We start from the raw sequence: 16,813 nt of genomic DNA on the forward strand, positions 1-16,813 counted from the left end.
TGTACTGTGTGGTAGGATGGGGCTTGTTGAAGGTCAGTCTACCTGATTTAGACATAAGAACAAGGAAATACAGCTGGAATATGAAATTTGACATTTTAATTTGAAAACCTCCTGGTTATTCCACCAAATACTGATCTCTGAACTCTTCCTGAGGTAAAACAGTAATATTGCTGTTTCTAAATGAATATGAACTTGTTTTCTCTGCATTATCTGAGGTCTGAAAGCGCTGCATCTTTTTAGTTATTTTGACCGTTTCTCATTTTCTGTAAATAAATACTAAAGTTCTGCTTGGGATTTCGGGGACATGTTGTCAGTAGTTCATAGAATAAAAGAACAATGTTCATTTTACTCAAACAATAAACCTATAAAGGGTCAAATCAGAGACACTGATCATTTTAAGCGGTCTCTTAACTTTTTCCAGAGATGTATATATATATATATATATATATATATATATATATATATATATATATATATATATATAAACCAATAGTTTTGTGTTTATGGAAAACAATACTTCAGGAAGATACGCATGCGCTGTACTCCACTCTGAATGACAGCCTTTTATTTTATTAGACAAATTATGACACACTTCACCATTGAAAAGGACAGTAAATACATTCAGATCAGGTCATCAGGATGTGGATGTGATATCCAGCTGTGCTGTCCGATTGGTTTCAAGTAATGTCTGGGAGACTTTTTCTTTTCTTTTCTTTTTTTTTCTTTTTCTTTTCGTCTTCGAGTCTGATCAGACGGAGTTGGGTCTCAGCTGTGTGAGTTGGGTCTCACACAGATGAAGCGTTACACAAATATTTTGGCCTCTGTGTGAAATTAAACATCATAGAAAATAACTCTGACAATAGCAATGTGTTAAAACAATTGTTACTTTAAGATGTGAGTTAGAGATTCCAGCACACGCAGACTTCCTCTGTGTATCCTTCACGTTAGATTTTGTGCTTTTGCCTCTCTATTAAAAAGCCTGTGGCAGCTCAGATTAAAGTGTCCACATGTCCTGAGCGCATGTGCTAAAAAGAGAGTCACCTGGGAGGTCGGTGTGGCGAAACGCTTCAATAATGCATTTTGGCATCACGTAACTTAAACTCTACAGGACACATTCCTTGCATGTCTCAAATCTCTTTGTTCACCAGGCTGTAAGGCGCTAAATTGACTGCATTGGACTGTTTCAGTCACACTGTCTCGTAAGGCTGCCCTCAGTTTTCACGCTCAATGGAAAGGTGGGCGCTGAGTACGCTTGATGGTTAGTAAAGAGGCGGAAAGTCTCTTTTGTGGATCCTCGGAGTAGACGGACGTTATAGACACTGGCGCACCGAGTAAAGCCTTTTTAGTTAGCAACAGTTTCAGCAACACTGAACCTTTGAGCGAAGGAACACGGACTTTAATTGTCAAGTAAATAAACATCTACACGTCACGTTTTTTTTGTTTGTTTTCAGAACAGGACAACAACGTCACGTTTTATATATGATGTAAAGCCATAGCGGGGTGGTCTACCGTGTCTACGGGAAGGTCGTCAGACCCCACCACAGTAGCTCAGGGAACCCCTATGTTGTGCCCCACTCCAATGGAGAGGGGCTTCTGGGAAAATTAACGATGATGGAAGCATCAGAGCCGGCCCAAAGCAGGAAATGCTGGAGCTTAGCTGCCACTCCAGTCGGCCTCTGGGCTCCTAATAACACTTAGGACCAAAGGGGAAGTTGACAAATGTGGAGTTATAAAAAATGTAAAAAAAAAAAAAAAAATCTACACTGCCTTGCTTTTGTCCCTTGCAAAAGTTTACATACCTCTTGAATCTTTCCAGATTTCTTAACATCAAAATAACCAGTATCAATGTCATTTATTGGGATTTTATGTGATATACCATTACAAAGTGTGAAGTGGTTGGGAAATGTTGGATGGTTATACTTTTTGTATATAAATCTAAAATGTGTAGATGTGTGGATTTGTATTCAGGCCCCTCAAGTCAATACTGTGTGCATCCAGCTTTAGGTACGATCGCACCACCACGTCTGTTTCTCTACCGTCTTTACCCATCTGGAGATGGAGATACTTCTTAGAATAGCAAAGCAGCTGAAGCTCAGTCAGACTGCATGGAAAGCATCAGTGAACATAAATTGTCAGGTCTTATTTTCTGAATTGGATTTCGGTGTGAACTCTCTGATCACTTAAAAGCATGAACACACTTTCATCTAAACCATTCTTCTGGTTGTCTGTTTAAGGTCACTGTCTTACTGAAAGGCAAGCCTCCACCCCAGTTTCATGTCTTTTACAAAGTTTTTTTTTTGTTTTTTTTAGGATTATGCTATTTGTGTGCCAGATGACTGATAGTTTTGCTGTCGACACATTCTCTCCCCCGAGCTGTCGATCTCTGAAGCTCCTCCAAAGTTGCCATAGTCCTGTTGGATGCTTCTCTGATCTATGCTTTCCTTTCCCAGCTTGCGAATTTAGGTTAGGTGTCAAATATTTTAATACCTCGATTTTGCCCTCATTCCCACAAAAGGAAAGTTTCTCTAGAGCTGTCACACCTACTGACAAAACCAGGGTGCTTTTTTTACTTGTAGAAATTTAGAAATGTGCTTTTATTGAGACAGAAAAGGTCAGTTGAATGATTTTAAATGATTAGCCCACATAATATTTATTAGCATAGTTTTCAGCAAAGTAACATAGAGATTAAACAAGTTAGCTTTTCCTATTACACAGGGCTAATCTTTGCATAATTTAAGGTAATAGTTCTTTAGAATTTCTGTGTGGCGGCTAATGACCGATACATGTCCAGAACATACACTGCAGGCTTTTAATTTAGGTGTACTGGTATTTTGGCGGGTTTTGCAGCAGTGTGATGCATTTTCCATTTTCAGATTAAGATCTAAGATGTTCAAAGCTTGCCGTTCTGTTTTATAACATAACGCTAAGCTTCTCTACAGCTTTATACCTGATTTGACAGCTGCGTTCATTGATCTTTGTGAAAACCGGGACTTTTACTGAGATTAAATTACAAATAGGTGAACTCTCTTTACTATTTGGGTGATGACTGGTGGATTTTTTTTTTTTTTTTTTGCATTTAAATATTTTTGTCTTGGTCGATCACATAAAATACCAGTTAAATTTGTCTCTAATGTGACAAAATGTAAAAGAAAGTTTAAGGGTTGGGAGTGCTTCTGCAAGGCACTGTACTTACTTTGACCAGACTGCCTGAGCACAGTTGTTCCACAGTGTGTTTGCCCAGTGTAAATACCTTGCTTTTTAACTTTATAATGCATTAATTCAAACAGTTTGAAGGTTCACATTTTTGTGTTCCCATAAATCTCTACGAACATTTTGAATCTGAGGCTGTCCTTTGATTCTCTTGGCCCAGCTCTGATTATTTACCCTCAAGTTGATAAAAATCTGAACTATCCCTTTAAGAATTTGTTTGTTTGTTTGTTTGTTTGTTTGTTTGTTTGTGTTGGCCGACTATTTCACTGTAAACCAAGATGTTCAAATGCAGAATTTAAATAATGATCAAGCATGGACAACATAAAATTGTGGCGCTTTAGTTGCTGACAGTTGTTGAGCTTAATCAGAAGTGGGCCTCCGAATCAAATTCTGCCCAGGGCCCCCGGATAAGTTTGGGCCGGCTCTGAGAATCACCAACACAAGTGACGCACCGTGTGGAGTCAGTGTAATCCGTTTGGGGTGAAAGGTGACAACCTGTCCAGACTGATGTCCGCTTCGCAGTCCTCCAAGTCGCAAACGGAGTCTGTGGCGTTGTCGTTGTTGTGAGAAAACTGCGAGATCCTGTCGAACGTCTCCTCGTGCTCCATACATTCGACCACGTTGGGGATCATGTTGACGTACGCGTTGGCGATCTCCTTGTGGATGATCGTGTCCTGGTTGTAGGAGACCAGCTCGTTGCTGATGTTCACCGTCTCCACGGGCGTGCTGGAGCAGAAGTAGCGGCAGCCCAGGAGGCTGGCGAAGGCCTTCCTGAACTCGTTGTTGAAGGCGTAGATGATGGGGTTGAGGGAGGAGTTGGCCCAACCGAACCACACGAAGACGTCAAAGGTCGTCTCGCTGACGCACGGCAGGCCCGCGTCTCGGTCCGCAGCCGGCTTGTTGCAGAACGGGACCATGCAGTTCAACACGAAAAAGGGCAACCAGCAGCACACGAAAACGCCCATGATCACCGAAAGAGTTTTAAACACTTTGGTCTCCCGTTTGATCGAAGTCTTCAGCGTGTTGTGGTGTTGGCACTCTATCCTGTTGCTTCGGCAGCTTTGCGCGTGCTCCGCCGCTCTCTCCAGGGACGCTATCCTTCTGATCTGGATCTGAGCAATTCGATATATCCTGGTGTACGTTACAATCATGATCGCCACGGGAATATAGAAACTTATGAGCGAGGAGGAGATTGCGTACTCGCGGCTCAGGCTGGAGTCGCAGTTCTCCTCCAGTTGCCGACTCGCTGAGGAGTTGTGCGCTCCGGCCAACCCGTCGGCGGTGGCTTTGTGCCAGTTCAGCTGGACCGGTATGAATGAAATCAGCACGGAGAGTGTCCAGGTGATGCTGATCATGACAAAGGCGACCCGCTGGGTCATTTTCCTCTCGTATCGAAAGGGGCTGGAGATGGCCCAGTACCGATCCACGCTGATGATGCAGAGGTTGAGGATGGACGCGGTGGAACACATGATGTCGAAGGCGACCCAGACGTTGCAAAAAGTGCCAAACGGCCAGTACCCGGCCACTTCCGCCACAGCCTTCCAGGGCATCACCAGCACGGCCACGAATAAATCCGACAGAGCCAGGGACACGATGAAGATGTTGGTGACTTTGGTCCGCAGGTGCCGAAAGCGCAGCACCGCGGAGCACACCAGGATGTTCCCCAGCAGAGTCCAAAGGATGAGCAAGGACAGCAGGCAGCCGGTCACCGTGCGCACCACCATATCCTTCCCGCCGTCGTTTGTCGCCTCCGTTTCAGTGCTGTTCCACATGATCTCTCCGAGGGGCGCCGGCACGGAATCGATCCCCTGCACCGAAGAGAGATACCTGGCCGGGTTCTCCATCCCCCCTCCCCTTACACACCTCCTCTCTTCAAGTAAAACTGCGGTCCGTATCTCCGTGCGTGCGGGCGGGCTCAGCTTTCAGCCAGTCGCCGGACTGTCCGCGATGACCCGCCGGGTAGCCACCTTGATGCGCAGCGCAGAATAGAGGGAAAGAAAGAGCAGGGAGCTTTGGAATTAAACCAAACGACGCACACGGCGCGCTGAAGGACCCAAACGCGGCGAGCAGGGGGTGAAGCATATTGGGGGGAAAACCCGGGCGCTCCGGTCGTGTGACCGGGCTGCCCCTCTGGATCCGTCAGTCCAAGATATTCTGAGCAAGTTGAGGACGAGAAGGGAGTCCCTACAGCGTTACTCTCACACACATCGACGCACGCTCACACGAACATCTCATCAGGTATTGGCGCATGCACCATTACGCCTTCCTTGTGCGTGGCAATAACGCACAATTGCGCACTGAGGACCAACAAGATGTCTCATTGGGACACTCTAAAGTGCGTAATTAAAGGCTTCACAATAAAAGAAGAAGAAGAAGAAAAAAACTATTTTCTTTTATTCTTCTTGCCTGCTTTATATTTAACGCCATGCAGTGAAGGAAAAATAAATACGACAGAGAAGCAGCAACGCGTTCCACATAAGATAATCGGGTGCAACTTCGCGAAAGTATTCACACCCCCTCAACTTTCTCATACTTGAGATACTTTGAAACAACAAAATCCAACAGATGTTATTTGAATTTTATGCGACAAAACGTTATAAAGCAGTGCGGCAAAGTGCGGCGTTCATTTGTATCCAGCCCCTTTTGCTCTGCTACACCTAAATCAAATCCGGTCCACGTAAGTAGTAAAGAGAATCACTCTGGGTGGGTTTAAAATCCAAGTAAAACTTCAGGTGTTCTCTGTAGACTTAAGATGTTTGTTAGGTAACATATAAGCAAATACACCGCAGACTAAGAAACGCGTTAAACATGTTTAAGACGTTTAAAGCGGGGTGTTAACGGTGTCACAAGCTTTAGATGTTTCCACAAAGCTCTGTTGGAAAGAGTAGCTATGCCACGACTGCAAACCGACCAAGATACGACTGTCTACTTCATCTTGACAGGCAGGTAAAGGAGACGACTCTGGCGCAGAGATCCAAAACTCAGGTGGGGGAATCTGTCTGTCATGAGAACGTTCCCACAAGCTCCACAGAGGACACCGCAACAAAGACACACACGCGCTGGTAATATGAGACCAAAATGTAACTTTTTTTTTCTTTTTTTTTTTTTTGGCCAACATGTAAAACTGTGTCTGGGGGAGAAACAAATGTCGCACAGCAAACCATTCCCAGGTTGAAACAAATTTTTATATAAGAATAATAAATAATAATCATAAAAAAACATGTATCCTTATCGAGGAGAGGTGAAAAAAGGTCAAATGATTTGAATAGGCGCTGCACTCAAACACAGCGAACTGTCTGACAGTTCGCTGAACAACCAACACAGACTCTGTCCGTGGTGCTGAAACGCAGGCAGCCCGCAGCAAAGAGGACCAGGATGTAGTTTGGGAGTTTACGAAACAGCTTACGTTCAAACGTATTTTTAGCATTATAGTTGTTTTTTTGTTTTGTTTTATCTATCCTTCATTTCTTTAAAAAAAAAAAAATTTTACATATAAGCTGCCATTTCGACACTTCAGTGTGCTGGAACATATTTCTCGGACTATTCCTGATCCCAGGTGCTTGTTTATCCCCCTCGAACAATCCCTGACTGGGAGGTCAAAGCTCATCCTCTTCAGGGACTTTTCTTTTCAAAGCCGGTGAGTCACACACTCGCACTCATCGGGCATGGAGAGCGAGGAGCGCCGCGTGTCAGTGCAGCGGCAACAGCGGCCCGGCTTCCGCCTCTGAAACGTCACGGTTATTTTTAGAAGTGTCTGCGTGCCTGTCAAATCGTTCAGACACTATGCTGGAATAATCCCCTTGACGCCCGGTGCCAAATTCTCTTGGAGTAGCCTGACCCATAATCTGCGGGGATCAGGCCACGTCAGGAGGCAAAACGGCGTCCCGTCCGGCATTTATAGGAAACCTCTGCACTTCGCAAACGTCACAAGGGCGTTATGCACACATTCAAGTGTTGTGAGGGAACCTTTGTTTTTCGTCGTCAAAGCTGCAATGGACTGACTTCATTTTCAAACAAACAAGAAAAAAAAAAAAGAAAGTACAGAATATCGCAATTTAAAAATTCAACATGAAAAGAGAAATATTTGTTTTGCTTTTTGGAAGTCGCTTAAAACTAGATTTGTATTTGTCAAAGATTTTATCGCCCCCCCCCCACACACACACACGTATTTAGTGAAAAGCACACAAAATAAGTGTCCGTTGTGCTTCAAACCAGTCTGGCTCCACCCAGTGGTGTGAATGGGTGCTGCAAGCCGGTTGTACATCTCACTGCCTCACTAACAAACGCTCAACTGATAGGAAACGTCCGTAAACAGATTTCAATTCCAACACGATAATGTTCTCTAAACTAAACCCATCTATTGCAGCTCGGGTTGTGTGTGTGTGTGTGTGTGTGTGTGTGTGTGTGTGTGTGTGTGTGCGTGCGTGTGTGTGTGTGTGTGTGTGTGTGTGTGTGTGTGTGTGTGTGTGTGTGTGTGTGTGTGTGTGTGTGTGTGTGTGTGTGTGTTGGAAGGTGAACTTCCACCATTGTTTGCAGTCTCTAACCATTTTTCTTCAGTGATTTCCCTGTGTTCCGGTTCATCCGTCTTGCCACCAACTCTTGCCAACTTCCCTGTCCCTGCTGAAGAAGAACATTCCCCCAGCATAAAGCGGTTACCACCATGTTTCACCGTGCGGACGGTGTGTTCAGGGTGATGAGGAGTGTTAGCTTCTGTCACACACACACACCATTTTGCATGTACAATTTTCTTCCACTTCCCAATCATGCTATATTTGTTGTTTAAAATCCCAATAAAATGAACGTAAGTTTGTGGTTGCAAAGTGAAGTGGAAATGTTCAAGTGGCATTGATCCTTTGTAAGACAAAAAAAAGAAAGGAAAATAAAATAAGTCTCAAGCTGGAAAAAGAAAAATATTTTTTTATTGTATACACAGAATATATACATAAATATTGATGTAATCTCTTGAAAGCACAATTTAATCAAATAGGCAAAAAATAGAGCAGCTGAGAGATTTTGATCAGAGTAGCAGGACATACAGGACTACAGTAATATGCGAGAATAATTGTAATTTTTTGTTGTTGTTGTTGTTTGTTTGTTTTCTACAACTTGGCACATAGAGAACCCAAAAGGATAGCACCAGACTGAGAACTCAATCGGACACCTGAATAAAACTTTCAGCAAAATTTCATAGTAACGCCTTTAGTGCAAAGTTTTGTCCCAGACTATGATTGTTTTTATTGCATTTCCATTAGCGACAGCACTCATCTGTGGTGGCTGGTAACGACAGTAACAATATTTTCTGGTGTGAAATTAAAGAAGTCCGCCTACCCTGACGCGTGATAACATCGTGAATTTTATCACAAAGTGAAACATTTTAATGTAACAATTTGAAATACATCTTCCAATCAGATGAACGGATTAAAGATCCAGAGCATACGACGACTCTGGTGGCTGAGAGGCAAACGAGCTGAGAACTAATGTCCAACTAGTAACAAAATGCAAAAATATTGTGATAAGATTGTAACTGCAAACTTGCAATTCTAGTATGCATTCTGTTTTACATCTCTATCTAAACTTTAAACAGAGAACGTTATCCATTTACATTGTATGCAGTGGCTGCATTGTTAACTTCAGGTCAGTTGGTCAGTTTTCTACAGTCTGTATTTAGTCACGATTATGAGAATATATAATGTGCATTTCAGATTAAGCATTCAGTTCTACAATGGATTGTACCCCAGTTGAAACAATTATCAGAACAGATTATAAAGTACTAAAGAGTCCCTATAAATTTTGCAAAATACCTATATTCTCCCCATAAATATGTATAAAACACTTTCTGTCATTCTTCAAGGAGCACAGGCTATATGGTTCGTCTCTCCAAAGTTTAGTTTTTTCTTTCCAGTCTGCAGCAGAAGTGACCCTGACGGCCTCCTGAACAACTGAACTGCGCCGCAGTGCAACGGCTGGTTGCTGGCGAGGGTTCCGGCGCATCTTGTCGGTCACTGCTCGCCGGCTCTTCAGTCAGACTCGGCGAAACACCTCAAACAGGGAGGCCACGGAGTGCATGCGGTAGAAGAGGCTGAGAGGAATGGCAAAATTGAGAACATTGGTCCACGTGCTGAAGCCGAACGTCTCCTCTTCCAGGCCGTTGTCATACTGCGGCCTGCAGCCGAAGGCGGGAAGGATCCACAGCTGGAAGAACAAAAGATGTGGTTTTTGAAAAATAATTTTAAAACATGAAACAAGGGGAAACTTGACTCACTGGAATGACACTTTACACTTATTATTTCCGGACTTGTATGTCCGTCCAATTGAATAAAAAATCTTTCACATTTTGTCATTAGAGATTCAGATTTCAGTGTTTCAATATTTCGTTAGCGAAACACAAAGGAGTTTTTCATTGGAAAGTAGAAGAAAGTGATGGAGCACATTCAAAGTTTAAAACAAATAAAATTCAATCAATGTTGGCTGTGCACAACATCGCACAGGTATCCCCCTTTACTTTGATACCCCTAAATAAAATCAAGTACAACCCCTTGGTTTCTAAGCCAACCTAATCAGTGAACAGATTCCGCCTATGCATATTCTGTAAGGGCCTCAGAGGTTTGCTAGACAACAGTAGTTAACACCATCATAAAAAACAAAGAAACACAGGACATGTCAGAGAGAAAGTTGTGGAGGAGCTGAGTTCAATCCATCACCTGAAAGCGATGAGAGGACAGCGTGACTGAAAACCCAACAAATCCTGGCCTACGCTACACTGACAAACTTGGCTAAAGTGAGCATTAATCAAAGTAGCATCCAAAAGGTCCATGGAAGCTCTGGAGGAGCTGCAGCGATCCAAAACTCGGGTGGGACGTTCTGTCACTATCAGCTGCGCGCACAAAAACAATTGTTGGAAGAAAGCCACAAGATATCTAGTTTGCCGTTTGCCACAAGCCACATAAAGGATACGGAAAAATCAGCACTAGATGTCAGCCCAAACGAAATGGCAGTGGCAGCATCATGATCTGGGGTTGCTAATCCTCAGCAGAGGAAGAGTAGTTGGACAGAGTTGGAGGGAAAATGGACAGAGTTAACAACAAGGAAATCCTAAAGACTTGGTTTGTCTTCCAACTGAACAAAACCTTAAATGTACAATCCCACTGAAAATCTTTGGCACAGCATTAAAGTATTACGTTCATAGGTGCTTTCTATCCAGTCTAACTTAGATTGATCTATTTGCGAGAAAGAAAATGATGGGAAAACATCTTTTTCTAGATCTGCAAAGCTGCTAGAGACATATTCCAAGACAGCTGCAGCTGTGATTGGTAAATCACCTTTCAATGCAAAGTATGGACTCAGGAGACAAAGTACACAAAACACATTTCAAAGTTGTATGTAAAGAAACAAAATAAGTGAATTTAGTGTTGACTTTTTCATCCATTTCACATATGAAATGCATTGTTTGTGGTTATAGCTTAACAAAATGTGAAAACATTTGCTTTGTGAGCACTTTTGAAAAGCATGATACTCATATAGTTGAGTACTTCACCAGAGAGTTAGTAACTTATACAAGATACTATGTGCACATAATATCTTGTATAAATTTAGGATTTTCCAGCTGCAAGGTTTCTAAAAGTTTTTCTTTAAAGTATGAGACTGAATCAAGACAATATTGTTTTTAAAATGAAGGGAAACAGTCATGTACACAGCAAAAAGCCCAGTGTTAATTTAACTCTGAAGAGTGTGGACTATATAAACACTGAAAGAGTTAAATTAACACTGGGCTTTTTGCTGTGTAGTATGAAAACACTAGTTCCTTAATTCATTGCAAACCCCCCCAAAAAGTGCCACAAATTTTAGGCAGTAGATTATTACTACGTCTCAAAAGCTTGTTTGAGTTACTTTACAAGCTAGGTTGTGAATCCTGTTTACATGGTTTTGACGGTGTGTAGAAAAACTTACCGAAACATTGCACAATAACAGTAAAACAGCAATGTTCTTCAGGATGAGCCTCTTCATGTTCAAGGGTTCCACAACGTGAGAGTCAATGGGCAGCGGCACATTCGACTGCTTCCACTGGGATCCGTACACCTGCCCGTTCTCCTCCTGCTCGTTCTCCGTGGGGCCGGAGCCCCCGCCTGGAGACTCGTATGCCTGGTTGTCAATCCCGTGTAAGGGAGGCAGAGACGCAGTCACTGAGGAAACCTCCGGATTGGTGGGCAACTCCGGGTCCGCCCTCTCCACGCTCTCCTGCTGGCGATACAGGGACTCGATGATGAAGAGGTTCTGGACGTACTTCTCCAGAACAATGAGAAGGGAGTAGATTAGGTTGGTCCAGCGGTAAGGAGAGTCACTGTTGCTGCTCAGTACTGACACGATGCTGCACCAGGACAGGAACCAGGAGCCCAGGGCCGACCCGAACAGCAGCTCCGTGTCCAGCTGTCTCGAAGGGTTCTTTGATGCGTCGAGAGGCATGTGGTTTGCTCGGTAGATGAGCAAACCCAGAGCGCCAGCAGAACACATGACCACCAGCATGACGATGCCGTAAATGTAGAACATAGAAATGGCTGAATGGTGAACTTCCCGGGGGCCCTCTAACCGCATAATGTAGACCACCAGTATTCCGATAGTGCTGACCAGTGCGAGGAGACCTAGAATGGGGCCCAAAGTCAACCCCTGTGTTTTGGTGACCAGACTTTTTCTGTTTGAGGACACGTCGATGGTGCGTCCAATGTTTTTCCACATGACAAAAAGCAGCACAGAGACAAAGATGTGGTACTCAATGTTGAACGGGAAGAGGTACGTGAAGCTCTGGGAGAACAGGGCGCATGTGCTCGTTGTGCAGTTGCATTGCAGCTCCGGCTTCGGCTCCCCTGGAAAACAGGTCAAACAAGAATGCGTACAAAGGCATGAGAGACAAATTACAAGTTACACAACAAAATATCGTTGTTATGCCAACCATTATTAAAACACACCCGTCTATTGAAACTTAACAATGGGAGAAACCAAAAGGTTTAACAACGTGTCGGCATTTCTGGAAAGAATGAAGCACTAAGTTTAGTGAAGGGAAGAAAGAATCTGTAAACATTAAGAAATCTACAACAAAGGAGACCTGTTACATAAGATAACAATAAAGTATACAGGAGTAATTAAGTAATATTACCACACTTACCATAACATTGCAATATTAATCAGGTGGACGCAGAGAAACTCATCTGAACAGAATTTTTGTAATTTAATAAGATTCCATCAAACTCATTAGGTCTAAATACAATATAAGGTTAAATAATATGCAGCAATCGTTGCTATTTTGATGTGCAGATGAGATGTTTTAGTTCAAAACGTCTTACAACATACAGTCTCATTTACGGAGAGACAAACACTGGTCTCTAAAAGCAATTCTAATGTAAGGGATTTTAAGAATATGTGAGGAAGTTATTTGCACAACGCAAATGTTCACTCTTAGCAAAGAGTTCAAAATGCCTAACAATAACAGAATAGTAATACTAGATATAATATTTAATCCAATTCAATTTATTTATGTAATTCCAATTCGTAGCACATCTTTACAAGGAAAAAGCTAATTCAATCCAACCATAGATATATTTCATTCAATCCTACTTATAAAGCATTGCAGTAAAGTTAGCTGTAGATGCTGTATTTTTTATTTTATTTTATTTTTTTTACAGTAGGTTTTAATTTGTTAAATGCTTCTTGGGAATTCAGTGAAACTAAATGTATCGCCTGTTGCTTTGAGTGTGTGGTTGGCACATGTTTACGATCCAGCAGCATGGTATTTTCAGTGTATCAATTTATGCACTCGGTTCAACAAATGTCATCATTAAGTCACAAAATCACATACTTATCATTTCTAATGGAGTTAAACAAAGGGCCGTTTTCCCTCCCATTCTTTTTTGCTGTAAATTTTGTGCCGATGACATTTTTACCCTACACTGTCAGGAGAAAATAAGTGAGACGTTTGCTGTTGAGTATTGTAAAGGCAATACCCAATAAAAGAAAAAAAGAATATACATATGGAAATAAGAGAAAATACTTAATATAGAGAGTTGAGATTTGTTGGTATAAATCTGCATGCAGTCATTACGCATTTTAAAATAACTGAGATAGCTACAATACATTCTCTGCAAAGTTTTCTATTTCAATCAAATTAATTTATATTTCCATTTTTGTTGTTAATTCTTTGTCCAGTCTTTCTTATACAATTATAACTTGTAACACATTGTGAGTTTCTTGGTGTTTTCACCACAGCTACTGTGAACGTTAAATTTTCATTTTTGTAATTTAATTGATAACTGCTGGCAGAAATCGTTACTAATTTCTAGTGAAATACTGGTAAGAAGTATTTGAAGTTAACGTTATAAATAAGTGAAAATCCATTTTTGAAGATATTTTTGGCATGATGAACTAAATGACACTGGAGCAAAATAAAAGTAATTTGTAACATCTGTAAACGTTACATATTTACACGACATGGACATTATTGTTAAACCCAATAAGAGTTCATTTCTGTCATCCTGGGCCCCCCAGGCCAGCAGGGATTCTTAACTGGTTCCAAAGTTTGCTTGTATCAGACCAGCTTGTAAAGAATATCAAGATCTTAAATATAGCGTAAAATATTAGACCAGTCAAACCAGTTGAATCAGTTTGGAATAATGTCTTTTTATGGATGAAACGAGTGCGTAAGCAGCATTACCTCAGCAGGCTTCAACTTGCCAACATTTCCATTCATCGTTTGAGTAAATGCCTCTAAGCCACTACAATATTCCTGCTAAACAAACACTGGATCAGCTCCACCTCTAGCAACAGGATAAAACGTGATTCATTACATAAGAATTAGTATTCTTATGAAGTCGTATAAGGCGTATGTTAATGAAAATGAACAAATATGTACCTTTTAAGTCAGGGCTTTATGCTACAAAACAACTGGTAAAATGATAATATTTACATAGGCGGTGTGAAAAGACGTTTCCTCTTTGACATTACATCAGGTTTTTTTACATTTCAGATTAGTCAGGATAAGCAAAATTATTGCAAAATGACATAAGAGACACTTTTAGAGGATTTCTTTCCACTAATTAAAAAAGTTACCTTTTCATTTTTCTGTTCAGATGAAATCGTAAAGTTCTGATTCACAAGATTTGAGTTAAATGGTGCATTCGTGCATTTTAAGGCAACACCTCAAAAAAACGACTTCGTGCGTCCTTTTGTAGGAGGTTGTAAAAATCTGAAGAGCTTTCTTTTTATGAGACATTTTCTGTCATTTGATGAAACAACACGCAAGACCTTTGGTCATAATATGGCATAAAAAAAATACTTGTTGAAATTAGAAAGACCTGCAATATTTAAAAGTAATGTGAAGCCAGAAAGTTGGGGGAACAAGAGAAAGCCAGGAAAAAAAAGTTTACATGCATTCTTAAAATTAAATTGTATGACTTTGGTCAAATATTTTGGTACGGAGCTGTTGGCTTTGTGACGATCGCTCCAAAACATTGAGTGTGGCTGACGTCTTGAAATGTTGCTTCAATGTTTCCACATCATGTTTTTGATGCCATCTGTTTTATGAAGGGAACAAATTCCCCCTTCAGCAAGAGTCCCACAGCATAATGCTGCCACCTCCATGCTTCACATTTGGGGATAAAGTTCAGAGATTTGCAAGCTTCCTCTTTTCCTCAAAATGCATTGATGCGCGTTTGAACTTGTCTCTGGAACTGAACTCATTCTTCGGTATATAATATTAAATAATTTTCCTAACAACAGTAAATCAAAGCTCTTCACCTGATCTGTTTTTGTTGCTTTTCAGTGTTCAGCCATAGCAGGTAATATTTTACTGAAATTTCCCCCGGTACCTGAACGCACCTGCAGTTGAATGTATGTTTTATACTTACCCACTGCGTGTAAAGCCCACTGTGGTTATTGGTTGCCCCCAGGGGCACACCTTAACAAAACCCTGCCGTGTGCCCCCCCCCCTCAAGCCCATGAGAGGCCACCACCATGGAGCTGCACCTTTTAATTAAAAGGGGAACAGTCAGGGTGCAGCCACCCTCACAGCCAGCCGGATATGAGGAGGAGCAACTGAACCCCCCAACCCCAGGCTTAGATGTATCAGTTACTGTAATTGCAGCACCCTTGGGACTAAGCAGCCTTGGGATAAAGATGTCTAGGGTCAAGTGGGGGGTTGCCAAAGAGGCCAGCGGTGGCTGAAGTGTGCGGAAAGGGCCATTAAGGGGGGGAGCCAGGACCAGCAAATCTGTGCTCCGCTGTGAAACCTAATAGAGAGATGTTCGACACAAACAAGACCTACTGGGAGGCTAAGCTTCCCTCCCTTCCCCTCTCAGACCCTCCTCTCTTTTAGTTTTCTTTCATCCATTGAAGTGAGCTCTCAAGTGGACAAGTGTACTTTTCTTCTGAGGTACAAGGCAGCAATCGACCCTCTGGCCCTTACCTTCGGTGATATTTTCAAATTCCAGTTTGAAGGTCCTTCTGATGTGGTTGTTCATAAAATGCTCCGTCTCTGACATCACACCGTTGCACCACAGGAGAAGGTTGGTGAAGACCGCGTGAATCACTCCGAACCTGAGTAGACATTTATGTAATAATCATCAAACAGTTGGTGACTTGCACTGCAAGGTTGAGTAATTCTTTTTTTTTTTTTTTGCTTTTAATCCTTAAAAAAAGAAGAAAAAATGTATCTATTAGAACATGGTACAAAAAGTCTAAAAAGTGGGATGTGTGTTTCCATTCTTTTAACATGACTCTCAAATAATAAAACACTAAAGTTCAAATACCTTTCAAATGTCTCAAAGCTCTTGATCACATCTTTGATGTGAAACCAGAGAAAATGTACCTACAAAGTAGAAAAAAGAGAAAAACAAACAAACAAAAGTAAATGTCTTGGAAGGTTTGTAAAAACCAAAATCAAAACAAGTTCACAGTTCCAGCATTTGGCACAAATGCCACTGTTAAATGCTAAAAAAAATGAGTCCTAATCTTAAACTGAGTGTTTAAGTCTCTTTACCACACAGATTTGCTTTGCCATATGAGGTTACACTCAAATAACATGGAAAAGGAGAGGATTACAGAGTTTCTGCAACAAAGGGCACTTCTTTATCCAGATTTCTTTGGTGGCACACAGATAATAAGGACCTGGCTGGTAAAATGCTGAGAAAGGATTACCACGTCGCTGATATTAAAGCAGGTTTGTGAACTCACCTGCGCTACGGTGTGAACGGCGTGGATGACGGGATAGACTACGTGCACTGCCGACAAGCACAGCCGATATCCGACGTAGTATCCGATTTTCAAGGCGTCCATGATCAACGAGAGGACGGCAAGAAGAGTTAAAGCACCTACCGAGAAAAAAAAAGAAACAAATTCCACCATGTTTGTCATTTACAGAAAAATAGCCATAAACATGAAACGGCTCGGTGTTTCCTGGAAATCGATTTGACAGAAAGTAGCACATAATTATGATTTTTGTTTGTTTGTTTTTGTTTTGGTTCAAAGTGGGGCATGAAATTATATGATCTATTTTCGCCATCTACTGTTGCCAGCTTCCTCGCAGCATGATGGTGCCATCATCATATTTCACCGTGGGGGA

The 16,813-nt window shown here is 41.8% G+C and overlaps 2 protein-coding genes across 2 annotated transcripts; both read right to left on the reverse strand.

The window, feature by feature from the left end:
• Positions 1-535: 535 nt before the first annotated feature.
• drd5a (dopamine receptor D5a) lies at positions 536-6,383 on the reverse strand. Its single transcript, XM_081607354.1, has one exon. It carries the CDS (start codon positions 5,052-5,054, stop codon positions 3,672-3,674), a length of 1,383 nt encoding a protein of 460 aa, XP_081463480.1. The 5' UTR covers positions 5,055-6,383; the 3' UTR covers positions 536-3,671.
• Positions 6,384-6,687: 304 nt separating this feature from the next.
• Positions 6,688-16,686, reverse strand: LOC103465094 (proton channel OTOP1). Its single transcript, XM_017304623.2, has 5 exons — positions 16,426-16,686; positions 16,002-16,060; positions 15,659-15,789; positions 11,158-12,068; positions 6,688-9,402 (listed from the first exon to the last, which is right to left on the reverse strand). The coding sequence occupies exons 1-5, from the start codon at positions 16,603-16,605 to the stop codon at positions 9,232-9,234; spliced, it is 1,452 nt and encodes a 483-aa protein (XP_017160112.2). The 5' UTR covers positions 16,606-16,686; the 3' UTR covers positions 6,688-9,231.
• Positions 16,687-16,813: the final 127 nt, after the last annotated feature.

The sequence above is a fragment of the Poecilia reticulata genome, chromosome 5, assembly GCF_904066995.2.
Source record: "Poecilia reticulata chromosome 5, P_reticulata-male-v2, whole genome shotgun sequence".
NCBI classification, from domain to species: Eukaryota; Metazoa; Chordata; class Actinopteri; order Cyprinodontiformes; family Poeciliidae; genus Poecilia; species Poecilia reticulata.

Excerpts from the sequence above, each read along its gene's own strand:
- drd5a (XM_081607354.1), bottom strand. The coding sequence starts at position 5,054 with ATGGAGAACCCGGCCAGGTATCTCTCTTCGGTGCAGGGGATCGATTCC.
- LOC103465094 (XM_017304623.2), bottom strand. The coding sequence starts at position 16,605 with ATGACAAACATGGTGGAATTTGTTTCTTTTTTTTTCTCGGTAGGTGCT. Across the intron at positions 12,069-15,658 it reads ATTTGAAAATATCACCGAAG|GGGAGCCGAAGCCGGAGCTG; the intron begins GTAAGGGCCAGA and ends CCTGTTTTCCAG. Across the intron at positions 9,403-11,157 it reads TGTTATTGTGCAATGTTTCG|CTGTGGATCCTTCCCGCCTT; the intron begins GTAAGTTTTTCT and ends TTGTTCTTCCAG.